Source organism: Drosophila arizonae, chromosome 4 (assembly GCF_054131065.1).
Source record: "Drosophila arizonae isolate 15081-1271.41 chromosome 4, UAZ_ARI_1.0, whole genome shotgun sequence".
In the NCBI taxonomy this organism is placed as follows: domain Eukaryota; kingdom Metazoa; phylum Arthropoda; class Insecta; order Diptera; family Drosophilidae; genus Drosophila; species Drosophila arizonae.
Genome location: NC_142924.1, coordinates 2,263,982 through 2,280,311, shown reverse-complemented (window position 1 = coordinate 2,280,311; position 16,330 = coordinate 2,263,982). Strand labels below are relative to the sequence as shown.

General features: G+C 40.1%; 2 protein-coding genes across 3 annotated transcripts in view; one reads left to right on the top strand and one right to left on the bottom strand.

The window, feature by feature from the left end:
* The window catches only part of LOC108612728 (uncharacterized), a 75,233-nt gene that overhangs the window by 58,356 nt on the left and 547 nt on the right, over window positions 1-16,330 (bottom strand). The window lies entirely within an intron of this gene.
* LOC108612757 (uncharacterized) lies at window positions 5,809-9,374 on the top strand. Its single transcript, XM_018005754.2, has 2 exons — window positions 5,809-8,391; window positions 8,466-9,374. The coding sequence occupies exons 1-2, from the start codon at window positions 8,389-8,391 to the stop codon at window positions 9,171-9,173; spliced, it is 711 nt and encodes a 236-aa protein (XP_017861243.1). The 5' UTR covers window positions 5,809-8,388; the 3' UTR covers window positions 9,174-9,374.

Here is a 16,330-nt window from a genome sequence, read left to right as displayed (position 1 = left end):
GTGCATGTGGGTGGCTATGCTCGAGTCTATGTGTGTGTAATGTTACAACATAATAACAAGAATGGCACTTGGATTGTAATTTCCAATTAAGCTCAATTTAATGCCCAGCAAGGCGAGCAAATGTAAGCACAATGAACGGCAACTGGAAACTGGACGCACAGTCTGATCTCTGGCAGGGGTAGAGGAAGGGAGGGGGAGGGGCAGTCTAGAACAGAGAAAACAGGACATAGCACAGGAGCACAAGAACCAGAAGCAATTGCCATTTCCATTGCCAATGTCATTTATCTATACTATATAAGTATTTATTATATTGTTTTCACTCTGTCCCTCTCTCTCTCCCTCACTGTTGGTGAGCCGTAAAAGTTAATTACACTGCCCGAAATAGAAGGCAACTCTAGCTGGAAGCCTAAGAGGCGAGCAGCTGGGCGGTGTCAATGTTAAGTTAAAGCACCGTGTGCCCACTCATAAGATACACCCCCATTCAAATGCTAATGATATTGTTGTTTTTGGCTATACACAATGAAATATAAACTGATTTAGTTGAAGTGATTCACCCTGTGATACATGATCTTCGTTGAGGGCTTTATAAACTGCAATCGACAAAGTATTAAATGCATTGCATTAGCCTGTTACGGTTTGTAATTGAGATTTACCAAGAAAGAGTTACACAAAATCTCCCTGTGTCACCCTGTAGTGTGCATACATATAAGGAATAAGCTCTAAAACATTAATTACATTATTCTACCTACGCACAGTCGGTTGATCTTCTCTTAAAAAAGTATCAAGTCTGTCCATAGTTGAGCCACCCTGTGTCTACCTGCTCTACCATACCCTGTGACCGCGCATTGTCCACAGCCGACGGCGTACTTTAATTCATCACTTTAAAATCAATTCCAAGCGAATTGTCGCAATTTTTGTCCAGCTCAAACTGAAACGGACCCTGTCCCAAGGCATACACGCCCTGTGGGCAGCCATTTATAAGCATACGTCAGTTTGCAAACTAATTAAATCGACAACTGCTGCTAGGATACAATTTTAATTGAAAGCCATTTGGCATCTAACATCTACAACAACAACAACAACAACGGTAAGAGACAGACAAACAAATAAACAGAGTCGCGCTCCTTCGATTCTCTCTAGAGCACTCAGCAAATGTCCGCCTCTATCTCTGTCGATGTGTGCGTGTGCCTGTCAGTGTGCGTAAGTGTCGTCGCTGTTCCTCTGTCGGCTGAGCACCCAAATTGAATTCGAGTCAACACCGCACGAAACTCACTTAAGCGACACGGCAATTGTTGTTGCCGCTGTAGTGGAACAATTATTTCAAATTATGCATTAAAAAGTTGCCACACGGCAGCCACGAAATACGTGTTTAAGGTGCAGATGATGAACTACCCAATACCCTGCAAATAGTGCAACATTTGAGTTTATAAGCATCTGCAGCTATTATGTATACAAATAAATATATTCAATTCACTATTACTTTCGCTCATTTTGAATATGTTCTTTTTTTCGATATGCATCGATGATCGATATGATTTATCGACTTTCTAAACATATACATATCTGACAACTATGTTTGCCAAACAAATTACACAAGTATGTTCATAGATTTTGGGCTATGATAGAAGCTTTTGAAGTAAATATTCGAAAATCGATATTTATCGATTTTCGTAACTATGATAAAATGGAATTTTATGAAGAGCTTAGTAGATAGATTAGCTATAAGCATTGGCAAGTGACTGTGAACAAGTCTAAAGACTTCATTAAGACACATTAAAGGCACGCATTTCATATATATCGCTTTTTGAGAGATAGATAGATCAAATAGACGTTATAATCGCAACATACCAAAATCATTTCCATTTCTCCTAATCCGACAAATAAATATCCCTTTCGGTACACTCCACTCCACTTTTACCTCCACCCCAAGTATACCCATTAAACGCTTTATGGACACAGAGCATCAAAATGAAAACAAATGGCGAATAATTAAAAGTAATTGAAGATGAAATAAAACTGAAAGTTGAGATGAATTCGACGCCGATTTCACAAAATGAGACCTAATTAAAAAGCATAAATCGTACGAATTCCCCAAAGCAAATCGCCTCAGTTCAGCTGGCTCAGCGAGACGTACAGCTGCTGGTTTAGCAGCCCAGCAGTTGCTCTAATTGAAAATGGAGTCATTATCCTGTCTGTCGCCTGTTCAATGAACCCCCAACAAGAAAAATAAGAAACAGAAACGAAGCAAATACAACTTTTTGCTGCACTTGCAGCTGGAGCAATGGAAATTTGAATGTAAATTAAATAGCCACAGCAGAGTTTACACGCGTGCCAGGAGCAACCAGGATACGGGACACACTGAACAAATAAACAAACAAATAAACAGACGAGCAAACAACAAACGGCCAAGCAAACAGAAATCAAATTGTTATTGTTGCTGCTCCTTGCTGTTGACCCTCGTTGTCCTGTGACCAGCTTTGATGGCCGTTCGGGTTTTTATAAATTTATTTATTTTCATTTTCGTTTTCGTTTGCGTTTGCGCTTTCGCTTGCCAAGAAAGTTGCAGCCTTAACGATAAAGCAGCGCAGTGCAAGGTGTCTGGGGAAATTAAGTGAGCCTCAGGTGAGAGACCCAAGTCGCCTCTCTGCTCTCCCCTCTCTCCTCTCCCCTCTCTTCATCCTTTACATCCTGCATACTTGTTGATTTTTAATGAAATATGACTTTGTTTCAGCCGCGGCTGCCCATCAAAGTCAGCCGCAATACGAATATTGCGCATACGCCACGTTGAACAGCTTGAAGCCAGACATTGGAGTTAATTATTACAGCCGACTGCGCAGCTAATTGGACTAATGCTCAAAAGGTAAAAGGGATCTAACCTCCAGCCGTAGACGCCAGCAACGAAATCCTTTGTGATTTTTACTCTCTAGCCATTTTCCCAAGAACTCTCTATAAATAGATGAATGTCTAAGCAAGTCGAAGATAATGTGAGAGATTACAGTTAATTATGGGACAGGCTATTTTAATTCCTGCGTGTCCTCTGGCCATTATTATTGCTACCATTCGATATTTCTTTCGTATCCGTTTTCCATTCTCCTCATTGCCTTATCTTTTTGTTGTTGTTTATTTAACACGCATTTTCCGGCTGCGTGCATTTAAATTGAATTTTAAATATGCATAGAACACAGTTCGCCACACTCTGGCGACAGGTGGCGCTGAGGCCTAGCAGGTGTTTTTGAAGGTGGGCGTGGCAGCGCCCACCAACACACAAATGCTGCCTAAGCAGTGGCATCGATTTTTTTATGGCTCTCCGGCTCGTTGAGGCTCTTTAAAGTTCTTTATAAATATTTATGGTCATATTTTTGGCAGTTCGCTTTTTCGGTTCGAACAGAGCTTTATTTGGAGTAGACAGGTGAGAGGCGAGTGAGACAGAGGAGAGGCAAGGCAGCAAGTGCGGAATGTAACTGCATTTTAAATGTTGCAGTTGTCCTGAAAATGTTATAAATGACGATTTGGATTGGTAAAATATGCACGTAACTTAAGGTTCCCCAAAGTTCAGCTTAACCAAATTTAAAGCAAAAGTTTACGTTAGCCAAGTTGAAATTCACACGTATCACAGGGCCATTTATCAGAGAAACGGATGATGAATATACATGAATGGTAAAAAGGGAAAAATATATACAGAGCAACTCAGGGTGGGAGTAGAGTAAATTAGGTTTGGACGAGCGAGAGATAGTAAAAACGTTACCCAAATAAATTTAGGTGAAAATACGAGACAAAGAAATCTAGTTAAAGCGCGCTAGCTGGGAGTGCATGATTTCATCTCCAGTGTATGGTTTGTAGTCGTGTTTAGTTACCCAATCTAAATGGGTAAAGGTTGAACCCTTAGAGTTCAAATCTCTTAAAGTCTAATGCTCTTTGTCTCTCTCTCTCTCTCCCTCTCTCTCTCTCTCTCTCTCTCTCTCTCTCTCTCTCTCTCACTTGCCTTGTCTGTCCTTCTTTATCTATTCCTAATTAGCTCTCTTTCTCTCTGTGTCTCTCTCACCTTGTCTTTACATCTTTTTATTTTTAAATTTCTCTCTTCTTTTATAACTGTCTCATATAGCTCTCTCTCTCTCTCTTTCTCTCTCTCTCTCTCTCTCTCTCTCTCTCTCTCTCTCTCTCTCTCTCTCTCTCAAAGCCTTTCTCTCTTAGTAATGAGATGTGCATATTTATAATGAGGTTTAAGTCTTTTATAATAATGCTGCATATCTCTCTTCTCAACTAATTAAATTTTAAGCTGTTTCTGCTCTGTTCTGCCTTTTTATAAGTATTCATGTTTTGATTGAAAATATGTAAATGAATGCATGAGAATATGAATTTGAATGCAAAAATAGATTAAAGACTGAATCAACTAAATAAAATAACAATGCTAAACTGCTTCAGCAGCTCGACAATATCTCTATTTTTAACACAATTGCGAGACCTTCAACAAAGCCAGACACTGAACTGATTGCAAGTTATTGTAACAGATAGAAATCAGAAGCTATGACAATTTACATAAATCTCTGCACCAAATCCTTCAAACACAAAAGAAAACACAGAGAGAGAGAGAGAGAGCGAGGGAGAGACAGCCGGAAACGTTTTCGGTTCAATGACATTTTTACTTTCCCAATCACATTTCGTTCACATATATCTTCACTGACAGCCACTGAGGGCGACTGTTCAAATGCTGAGGAATTTATGTGTTATGATGTCAATCCACATTATCATTGCTCATACCGGGAGCTCATCAAATTTTCAATAGCTCTGTCAGGCTTAAGTGAGTGCTCCTTACGTCAGCTGTCGTCTGCTTGAAGGGGCCGTGTTAACAGGCCATGGCTTAATTAGAAGCTACATGGAGTTCATACCTATCTGATTTCAAGCTTGGATCAGCGCATTTAGATCTGACTGTCAAGTCCCAAATTTATAGTCCAATTAATCGTGTGTGGGGCGTCGTGGGGGCGCGGGCTACGCTGCGTAGTCGCTATAAATTGATTGATGGCAAATTCGTGTCCTTGTCGCAGCAATTTGTTAAACCCCGAAAAAAGGATTCTCATGTCCTACCAGCAGCTGTAAAGAAGCAATTTAAATTTCGTAAATAGATTTGCCAAATCGATACGCCGAAGGACCCTTTTTGCGGCCTGCTGCTGCTCCTTTTTTTCTCGTTTCTCGTTTGCCTATTTAAAATATATAAATATTTTAAGTTAATAAATGCGGCATCAACTCGACTGGCGCCTGCGGTCGCTATCTACAAGTTGGACAAGTGCTGAAGATACACACAAACAGAAGCACACACACACACACACAGATACACGGAAGCATCGACATTTGCATAAACCGTGCCTTGGCCCCGGATTTTTGTTTGCCTTGTTTGGCAAAGCTGCCCTTTTCCAACATTATCCGCCCGCGGCCAGGCTCTAGCTACAGCTTCAGCTCGAGTTTGTTAAAGAGTTCGCCAGGAGCAGCAGCAGCAGCAGCAGCAGGAGCAGCTCAGGTTAACTTTACAGCCAGCTAATGGTCGATGAGCCGCTGGGAGCTCCTTTAAGCTGTTGCCTTTTATCGCTACAGCAACAACAGCAACGCCAGCTAAACAAAGGCAGCCAGTTGTATGCCACAAACTGCGGCACATGTAAATTGAACCTCAACAGACACACGCACACACACATACAAGCACACGTTGAGAAAAAACAAGAAAAATAGACATCAAAATCGTATTTTAAATAAAATCACAAGTCAAGAGCAGGACAAAAAAATCAATGAGGCCCACAAAATTTATAGCAAAACATGTTCGCCTCTTGTTCTTGCTGCCTTAATACCCTATAAATAATAACCTATACCCAATACCCTATAAATAAGTGTAGAAGTAGAAGTAGAAGTAGAAGTAGAAGTAGAAGTAGAAGTAGAAGTAGAAGTAGAAGTAGAAGTAGAAGTAGAAGTAGAAGTAGAAGTAGAAGTAGAAGTAGAAGTAGAAGTAGAAGTAGAAGTAGAAGTAGAAGTAGAAGTAGAAGTAGAAGTAGAAGTAGAAGTAGAAGTAGAAGTAGAAGTAGAAGTAGAAGTAGAAGTAGATGTAGAAGTAGAAGTGGAAATAGAAGTAGTCTAATTTACAGAGTATTTCCCAGTCGGTCACTCACACTTCAAACAACTCAGCTTGTTTTTGCCTAACTAGTGCTATAAATTATGCTCCACATAGACAACCAAGACACATACACCCGCATACACCCGCGCAGCTACTTGCCACGCCTAGACACATAAAATATTGCACATGACTGGCTTTTAGCCAAAAAGAAGCAAATCAAATAGGCAACAAGTCGGGAGCTAATCCCACCCATCTATTCCCAATAGCCGATTTTGAGGCGCAACTGCGCGTATCGAATGAAAAGTTGTTGCCGCCTTTTAGGCAGACAAACAGCCGCGGAAATGATTTACTTGCCGGCTGAGCAGATTCCAGGGCTTATCTAGGCTGGGGAAAACACGAGAAGGTAAGGCGCTTATAGATCTCTGCATTTGTTCTAGCTGGATTTGCAAGCGTATTATGTAGAGTCTATCTCGCTCTATCTCCCTCTCTCCATCTGACGCTCAGCTCATTTGCATGCGTGAGAGCTATAAATGTTAATGACACATGCCAGCTGGCCACACCCCACGCCCACGTGCCACATGCCACATGCGACATGCGACATGCCATACATGCATGTACAATAACTGTTCATTAAGAATGCGATAATAGCAGCAGAGAGAAAAAATTTACATAGTTCGATTTAATTTTACAAACGTTTCCAGTTCAATTGATAATTTGTAAAATGACATGTATACATGTGTGCATGTGTGCATGTGTGCGTGTGTTTGTTGTTATTTTTTAATTATGCTTATGATTATTTAATGAGTCTTATACGGTATTTAAATTCAGATTTTGGACAGCAGCCACAGCCGCCAGCAAATGACTTTTTTGTTGCGGGCCAGGCCGAGAGCCTCACAATCAATTTTAATCAATAAATAATTTCCGCAACAATCTCTGATTGCATTTTGATCGGCAGGACTCGACAGGCAACGCTTTGTCCATGCATATTAAATTATGTATTCTGTTTTTAATTTATTTCAATTTACAAATGAGACAGCTGCTGACAGCGACACACACGCACACACACACACACATAGCTAGAGGAGTTGAAGCCCAGCCTAGCGCCCACTTCAACTGCTTTTTGTGGGGCACTTCTGTCGCTCCCAGCTGCGAGGCCTATAAATAAACGGAGTACTTCCGCAGTGCTTGAGCGGCCAGCAAATTCACACCTCACCAAAAAAAAAACTGTTGAACTACTTAAGCGTAGCTTGAAAAAAGCTAAAAAATTCGAGATATTTGATGGACCAAAAGTTATTCTGTTTTGAAGAAGAAAAACTAAGAATATATTACTACAACTTGGCACGACTGACAGATACTCTATTTATATACATATATAATATATATATAACATACTTAAAGACGACTATAGAAGATACCGAGGATACAAATATAGAAATTCAGTGTGAAAAATCTACATATAACGACTATGCAATACCCTGCATTATCGTATTATCGTATAGTTTCAACACAATCTATAGCCGCCTTATATACCCTATAAATGTATACATTACATAGTCAAATATACCCAATATAACACCTAGATATAAAAGATACAAATAAAGAAGTTCAATATGAAAATTTAACGTATAACGACTGTGCGATACCCTGCACTATCGTATCATCGTTTAATATCCTCACAATCTACCTTATATAACCCTATCTAAAACAGCCTACAAATGTATACAATATATATATATAGTCAAATATACCCTACATAACACCTATAACTAGCAGCGTATAGTCATCTAGAAAGGTCAAGCACACGTCCACCACTTGACATTGCAGGCAACAGAAAAATAGTAGAAACAAAATAAAGTAAAGCAAGGCAAAGGCCGTACACAAATGGCAGAGACTGAAGCGCAGAGACTTATCTTAAAGACCCGAGATGATGTCGAAGCTGAAGCTGAAACTGAAACTGAAGAGAGTTTCAAGTGGTGCACTTGAAGCCAGAGGCAACAAAAACAAACACAGCGAAACAGAGAGAGAGAGAGAGAGAGAAAGAAAACGAATTTTTGAAGATTTTTAATTAAGTCGAAGCGAAGCGAACCGAGTTCAACTGGAGCTGGAGGCTGGAACTGGAACTCTAACTGGAACTGGAGCTGAGGCCGAACCAAGGCGAAGGCTAAGGCTGAATTGCCTCAAAAGTTTTTTGCTATAAATGCGACGGTCGACTAGAGTCAAGCCATCAAACAGCCCAAGCAACTTTTAATTGCCAGACGCCGTTAGCCCGAACAAAAAGCGTTAACAACAAGAAAATGGTAAAAACAGGATACAGTATATATACATATGTGTATATAAGGATAAGTTAAAGCTTTGCCTTTTGCTGTTGCAGAAAATCTTCTCGCTTGGATCTGTGCTCACCCTCTCCGCCGTGGCCAGCGCCGCCTTGGCTGCACCGCAGGGCGCTGCTCGTCTGCGCCGCGACGTCTCCGAGCTGGCGGATGCCGCTGCTATGGAGTACGTGCCGCCGGCAACGGAGTATCTGCCCGCCGATGCCACCGAGCAGCCGAGCGCTGTGCGGGGCGAAGAGGGCTACGAGTATCGCACGGTGCGTCGCCTCAAGCTGCGCCATCGCAACCGGCGCGACGTTTCGCATTTGCCTGGCCAGCAGTACTTGCCGCCGCCCAGCAACAGGTATCTGCCACCTGCAGCTGCGCCGGCTCCTGCGGCAGTCGATGACACCGAGGAGGTTGTCTCCGCTGCGCAGCCCAAGGTGGCCAACGAATATCTGCCGCCAGCCGCAGAGGAGCAGCCAGCCAGCACTGAGGCGCCCCCGGCGGAGACCGAAGCGCCGGCAGCCGAGGCCCAGCCCTTGGTCGAGGACCAAATCGTCGTGGATGTGCCCACGGCCGAGCTACGTGACGATGGCTATCACTACAAGCAGCCCGAGGAGATGCCCGCCGAGCTGAAGGAGGCCGCCAAGGAGTACTTGCCGCCGCTCGACGACGGCGTTGTGGTCGAGGGCCCAGCCGATGGCGAGAGCTCCGTCCTGACCAAGGATGGCTATCAATATCGCGCCATTCGCCGTTACAGATTTTAATTTCGCCTCGTCCGCAATTTCGCATTTCTCTTTTTGAATTTTATTTTCTGCTTTGTTTTTGGAGTTTTTGTTTATGTTTTTTCTTTTGAATAAAGTAAATGTTTGATTGCATTAAAAATGTTTTTAGACTTAAATAGAGGAGTAGAGGAACCCCACACAGACCTGCTAATCTAATCATAGCAAGCTCTTTTATTGCAGACAGGCGGGCGTGGCCAGCCACGCCCCTTTCTGCTTCCTTCTTTCATTTCCCATTTTCAATGACTACAATTTTAATGCACTTTTTATAGAGTTTATCTAAAAACTTTGCGGAAGATTTAAGAAATTGATTAATGCTTGCAGCAAAGTTTTGGCTACAAAAAAAGTCAAACTAAAGTAGGAAACGTGAAGAAAATCGTTTAAGTTCTGGCCCAGTTAGCCAGTGAGCCAAGGCAAGAGTCTAAGGATGTTTTCCACTTCAACTTTTCAGACTTTGTTCAACTGCTTTAATTTGCCTATCTTTGCCACAATACCTATCAAACTCTCTCTTTCCCTATCTCTATGTCTCCCTCTCTCTCTCTTTCTCTCTCTCTCTCTCTCTCTCTCTCTCGTCCATCAAAGGCTTTTTGCAATTTCTAGCCAAAGCAAATTTCATTACATTTCCTTTCTCTATTAACGATTCACACGGCGTACAAAGCGTGCTCTGCGCTTTTATCTTTACCCTTTTACGCTGCGTATACGCAATATTTTCCTAGTATATGCTCTGCCCTTAGTTAACGCCCACTTGTTGGTTAGTTTAGCTGCGGTTAACCAGTTATTGCCGCTGAAATTAGTGTCGATAAAAAGGCTCTTTATTGGAGCACCAATTAGCGCAAAGTTATGTAAGGCATAAACAAATGGGAAGGGGGCGGAGAGTCCCCCTGCCGGGAAATTCGATATGAAAATCATGATAAGGATTATTTAGGGGTATATATGTAGGGGTATATATGTAGCATTTATACATCTAAATATAAACGTGCGTTGCCTTAGCACCCTTTAAGGTTTAATTAATGCACTTGGGCGTTAATCTGACTACAAAAACAACAACAACAACAACAAGAACATGAAACATTAAGTGCGCACTCAAGATAAATTATCTTAGCTTCTTGCCAATGCTGTTGCTGCTCTTGCATATTCCTACTCCCTCCGCTCCTTCTTTACATGCCAACTGTTGTAGCTACTTCATATTCTCCTCCTCCTACTCCTCCTTTTGCTCTTTGGCTGCAATAAAATCGCAAGGCAATTGCAGCTAATGGCTGGCTTAACATTTCTCCCATTGATTTTCGCACACTTTACTGCCACGCCCACTTCTTTCTTTTCTGTAATTATGAGCTCAATTGAATGCAAATTAAATTAAAATTGAATCATATCAAAGCGAACTCAATTAGGACAAACAAATTATAGTTGAATTCTGCTGGGCAAAAAGTGTTAAGGCAAAAGGGAATTCGATGAATGAAATATGGATAAGTGAGAAAAAAGTTATATGAATACGCGCGAGGGTTGTCACAAGTGTTTCCATTGAACTACAATTCGTACTACTATTGGTTCAATTTTATGAACAAGTTTAACAACTCATATTAAATACAGCAACTTAAACTGAGCTCTTTAATTTTCAGTTCAGGTATTTCAGTAGTTCATGAACGATAGATAGAATTCTTTAGCTCTCAGTTCAGTTAATTCAATAGTGAAGGATGGGATAGAAAGATGAATAATTATGGAAAATAGTAATAAATATATAGATATATTTTTTCCATTTCATGAATTAACAAAATCAAATAGTTAGTTAATTTAAAAATCGTCAGCCTAACTCAAATTAAGTTCCCTTTCCGTTTCGTTTCGTTCCGTTTATTTGAACATCCTATTGAATCACTATTCATACATCTTTTTCGGGCCTATTGAATAACTAAACAAACAGTATTAATATTTACGAACTACATAGTTCAGTTTATTTGAATCAATGTATAAATACACTGGTTCATTTCGAAATGACGCATTAAATCAAGCTTGTGCCGAACAGTAAGTAGATAGCGGGGGATAGAGAGAGTGACAGAGATAGAGATATGTATGGAGTGGAAGCAAACAAGATGGAATGTGGTCGAAAGAGTGTCTCTGACAGCCCGCTTATTGCATATTAAATTGCGTGTAACGCACAATGTCAGACAACGGCAGAAATCAAAGCAACAACTAGCCGGAAGGATACTGGGCAAAGGGACAACAGCCTGTTTTTATACATATACCCACACATGTGTATGCGTGTGTGTGTGTGGAATGTATTATTTTAAGTGACTGACATATATATATATGGAAAAAAAAAGGAAAATAAAATTTAACAAAATATTTGACTCGACAAAATGTCAGCAAAAGGCACTTTTCATGCGTTCCACAAATGAATTTCAATTTCCCAATTTTGACTGCAATTTGCAAGCAGAGCTAAGCGCACTCTAATCTCATCTTTAGCTCGAGCTTCATCTCATTAAACTCGCAATCGAGTCCATTGTGGATTCGTGTAAAGCCGTTTTGTGGAACGTCAAAGCGTTTTGTCTTTGTCTTTGACAGCTTCCATCCGAAATGTTATTAAACTTGTGCATATTTATGAATTTAATTTCTGCATTACAGCCACCGCATGTCACACATACGAGCAGCACACATATACACACAGACACACGCACACGCACTCCCACACACCAACAGAGCCTTTGAAATGAGCAAAAATTACTGCAGGCGTTGTGCATGTGTATGTATGAGTGTATCTCAGTGTATATGAGTGTGTGAATGTGGGTGTCTCTGTATATGTGACTGAGTGTCTGTGTGTGCGTGTGTGTATGTGTGTGTATATGCAACTGCTCGTTATTCCCCACATGCTTCAATTCATATTTGTATACCCTAACATAGAGCACAGTCAATTCGTTAAGAGGTTTATGATATAGTATAGTAAGCTGTGATATAGATATGTTTATAGAGACATAGATAGATATATATATATAGACAGGTATAGACATATAGATAGATATAATCATAAGTTCGATTGGACTAGCATTTTCCATATAAATATCAGAAAATATTGTATATAAATATCGAAATATCATATTAATATCCTCTGTCTTTAAGTGAAGTAGCTTGGCTTTATGCAATGATCATTAATCTGTCTGTCTTTATGTTAATCATTTAGGTCATGAAGTTAGAAATCTAAAATTTAATTGGGATATCTAAAAGTTAGTAAGATATTAATATGACTAAGACTTTCCTTAGGTTATGTCTTAATCCATTTTAGATGCATTATAAATATATTTATCATCGTATATATTAAAAAAAAACTACATAAACATAATAATCCAAACTCCATTTGATAATCCCTTAACTTTGTTTATTCTAGTGTGTGTGAACAAAGTGCTAGCCCAAACATTCCCTACCAAGTTGAGTAGTGTCCTATCGCATCGATCCTAAATGTTATATAAATATTCATAGCAACTTGTAAAACTTATATTTTAGTATTCATTCCAAAGTGTATATCAATTTTCATGCAACACTCCTTCGACTACTACTTAATGGGTTTTTTTGCCTGCTTCAGTTTATGTGCTGGCATATGAGGCCGCTTTAGAGCTCTATAAGCCATATAGAACAAGGTTTGTGCTTTAAAATGCGTTTACGAGAGACACTTGAGCGTCGCCTCTTGATGGCTTCTCCTTTAATCAGTGGGAATGCAAGCGAGTCCTTTGCCATGCCCAAACATGCCATAACAGGAACTGCTGCCACTCCTGCTCCCGCTCCTCCTCCCTTCGATGACAACCTGCTAATTGGGCGCTAAAAATAGCAGCAAAACCTGGCCCATACCCACGCCCATAAACGTCTGTATTTCGGTTTATTTTTGTGGTTTTTGGAGAACATCTTTGTTTGCTTTTCATTTGGTTGCATGAAATGTCAACATTAAGCTGCTTAAGATGTGCCCCACTGAGTGCAAAGATCAGTTGCTTTTAAAGCTAGCAATAAACTCTGCAAATGGCATGGATTAAGTGGGCATTGAAAGAGAAATAACTGCAAATTGCTTTCGAATTTGAATTAAAGAAATTTGCTTAAAAATAAACTCGCACAATTTCTAGGAAAACAAAGCCATAATAACTGTAAATAAAACAAATAAATACATGTTTTTCAATAGAACTGGAACACTAGAAACGTCGAAAACTGAAACAAAACAAGCTACAATTCCAGCAAATTATATTTGGAGAGAGAGAGAAAGAGAGAGAGGGAGGGAGCTGAGTGCCGTTTCAATTTTGACTTAAAGGGAATTAATTAAGGAAAATAAAGGCATGAATTTCTTTGCATTTTCGACTTAAATGGAATTGGTTTATATAATTCAAAACATTTATTGCCTATGTGATACCTGATAAGAGCCTAAATACTAAATTTCTATGATGTCAGCTCTTCAAGCTCTCGACTTATGCTCAATTAAGCGAATCTCTTAATTTATTTTCAGTAAAGATGTATTATTTATCATATATTTTATATTTGTAGAAGATATTGCTACAAAGAAATCCTTTCAAATGAGAACAGTTATTTTCCATTCCCAGAGCTCAAGCTCAAATATAACAAAAAAAAACTTTACCTATACCCATTGAAAATGGGAACATTTGTTGTCTCATAGTAAAGCCCCATATAGATGAAGCATAGTCTCATTCTACAAGTTCTAAGAAAGTTTCAGGGTATCTCCTAGTCAGTCACTCCCGCCTCTTACCCTCTCATATACTATGTATACTATAAGTACTATATTTTGTATCTCTTATACTGCTTGAATTCTACTAAGGAAATCGAATTCTAAGCCGAATCCCCACAAGCACTAGTGTAGTAGAATCATGCAACCTGTCGAAATGCTGACGTCAAACAACTCAGCTCAGCAGCCAGCATATTTCATCGAAGCACACATTTCTCGCACAAAAATCTTCCATTTTCAATTAAAGTTTGCCATAGAATTTCCCACTGGCCGCAAGGCAACAACAAGAAAATTTCCACTTTAAAGGCTCAGCAAGGCCAACTATTTATTATATGACAAACATGTTATTGTTAGCCGCTGAATGTCAACAAAAAATGTTAACTTAATTAAAATGAGAAACAAAAGTCAAATAAAAACAAAACAAAAATGAAAAAGTAAATTTCCTTCTTTGCCTTAACTGACTAACAAATTGGCCAACTAGAACAAGCCAGGCCATGTTTGGTGTGTGTTTACTGTACATGTTGTTGTTATTGTTGTACAAGTACATAGCCTAAATCCAACTTGAATTACACAATTTTGTGGCCAGTCCCGAAAACTCTCCAAAGTCCTTCTCTCTCACACCCAGAACAACTTTACCTAAAACTGTGTTCAAATGATAAATGGTTTTAGCTGTGTGTGCGTGTGTGTGTGTGTGTGCGTGTGTGTGTGTGTGAATGAAAAATATTATTTCTGCTGTGCGCACATAATGAAAATTTGCTGTGAAAAAAAAATGGAAAATGAAATGCAAAACTCAATAGCTGAGCCAGCAAATGAAAAGCCAGCACAAATTTCCATGAAAAATCTTCAGCGCCGAGGTAAAAATCAAAAAATTTACCTCAATTTTAGTTAGTTATCGACAGCTTTCTGCAGCCGCAGACTGAAATTCACATTTGCCAAGCTCATCAAATTCATAACAATGGACAGCCATTGACTTGGCCAACGTTGGCAGGCCAATATTTAACCAATTACCAGGAGAGAAATGCCAGCAATGGAAACCGACTCGGGCATCGTCAAAGCGTGCTATTGGGACCCGTAAAAACGGCTCAGCTTACCTGAATTACCTTTTTGGGTCTACCTTTAGTGGCGCAAATCGTAGCCTGGCTAAGGGTTTTAGCCCGGAGCTATGCAGCTTCATTTGCAGCCGGGCTAAAGTATTGGACTAATGCTGGCCCAAATGAGCTGGCAATTAACACAATAAAATTATGGATAAGCAAGCACATATATATGTGAAACTATATACATATATGTATATACATTTATCTATTTAGCTGTATCCCTGAAGTCTGCAGCAGACTTTCCCTATTTGCCCATTTCAACAGTTCAGACACTTGGGCATTGTAAAGTTTACAAAATATTGCGCGGCATTCCCCGTCGCCTACTGCCCCGCCGTCTGCTTTGCCACGCCCACATCAAAACACAGCTGATTTATATACAGTTGCTTTAACTCTTACTCCTGTTTTAGTCTAATGAAAACTGTGCCAAAATGCCCCGAAAAATGGGACCAAAGATAAACTTGCCTTGTTTTTTGGCCATATAAACAGGCCCAGCCACGCCCCTCGACACCCACTAACCCACACACACACAGACAACGTCCCTCATACACTCTACATCATGTCTAAGTAACTATAAAGCACTTTGGATTGCCCCAACACAGACACACACACACACGCGCATACAGAGCCAAAACAGAATTCGTTGGGGCCGTTAGAATGCCTCACGTGGAGCTGAGCTTAGGGCATGTGAACCTTTGTTAAAGAATCCCAGTGGGCGGACGTTGGGTGGACAGTGGACGACTATGGACTGTGAGTTGCCCCGGACAACGGCGTGTGCCGTACAGCTACACTACAGCAGCAACACTAGTCAACTAAGATGGGAAATAAAAAACACATATTGCTAAAAATTCGCTGTCGTTGCCATCGCCCATCGCCCAACGTCCGATGTCCGCTGTCCGGCGTCCGACGTCGAAAATCCAATGTCAAAGGCAAACTGGCAGGTAGTCAGGTGCGTGTGCTCCCACTTATGAGTGGCTTTTAGTCTGGTCTAATACGCATCATTAGAACATTTAACAGGAAGCACGTGACGGCTCAAAATGTAGGCGGCACAGTTTTCGTGTTTTCCCAGCAAAGAAAAAAAAAGAAAAGGATTCCTCAGGTGAGCTTTTAAGTTGTGATTTTTCTGTACGTTGATGTAATTTTAGGGCACTGAAAAAGTGCTAGAAAGTGTTGGCTTTAAACGTGCGGAAAGGTAAATTATGCATTGATGAAGAATTCGTTTAGATAAATAAATAATAATTATATAATGTGTATGGGTATAATAGAAAATAAAACTCGTTTATTAGAAATCAATTATCATTAAGAAATGTAAAAACATTCTATATCTTCAATTATGTCAAATAACT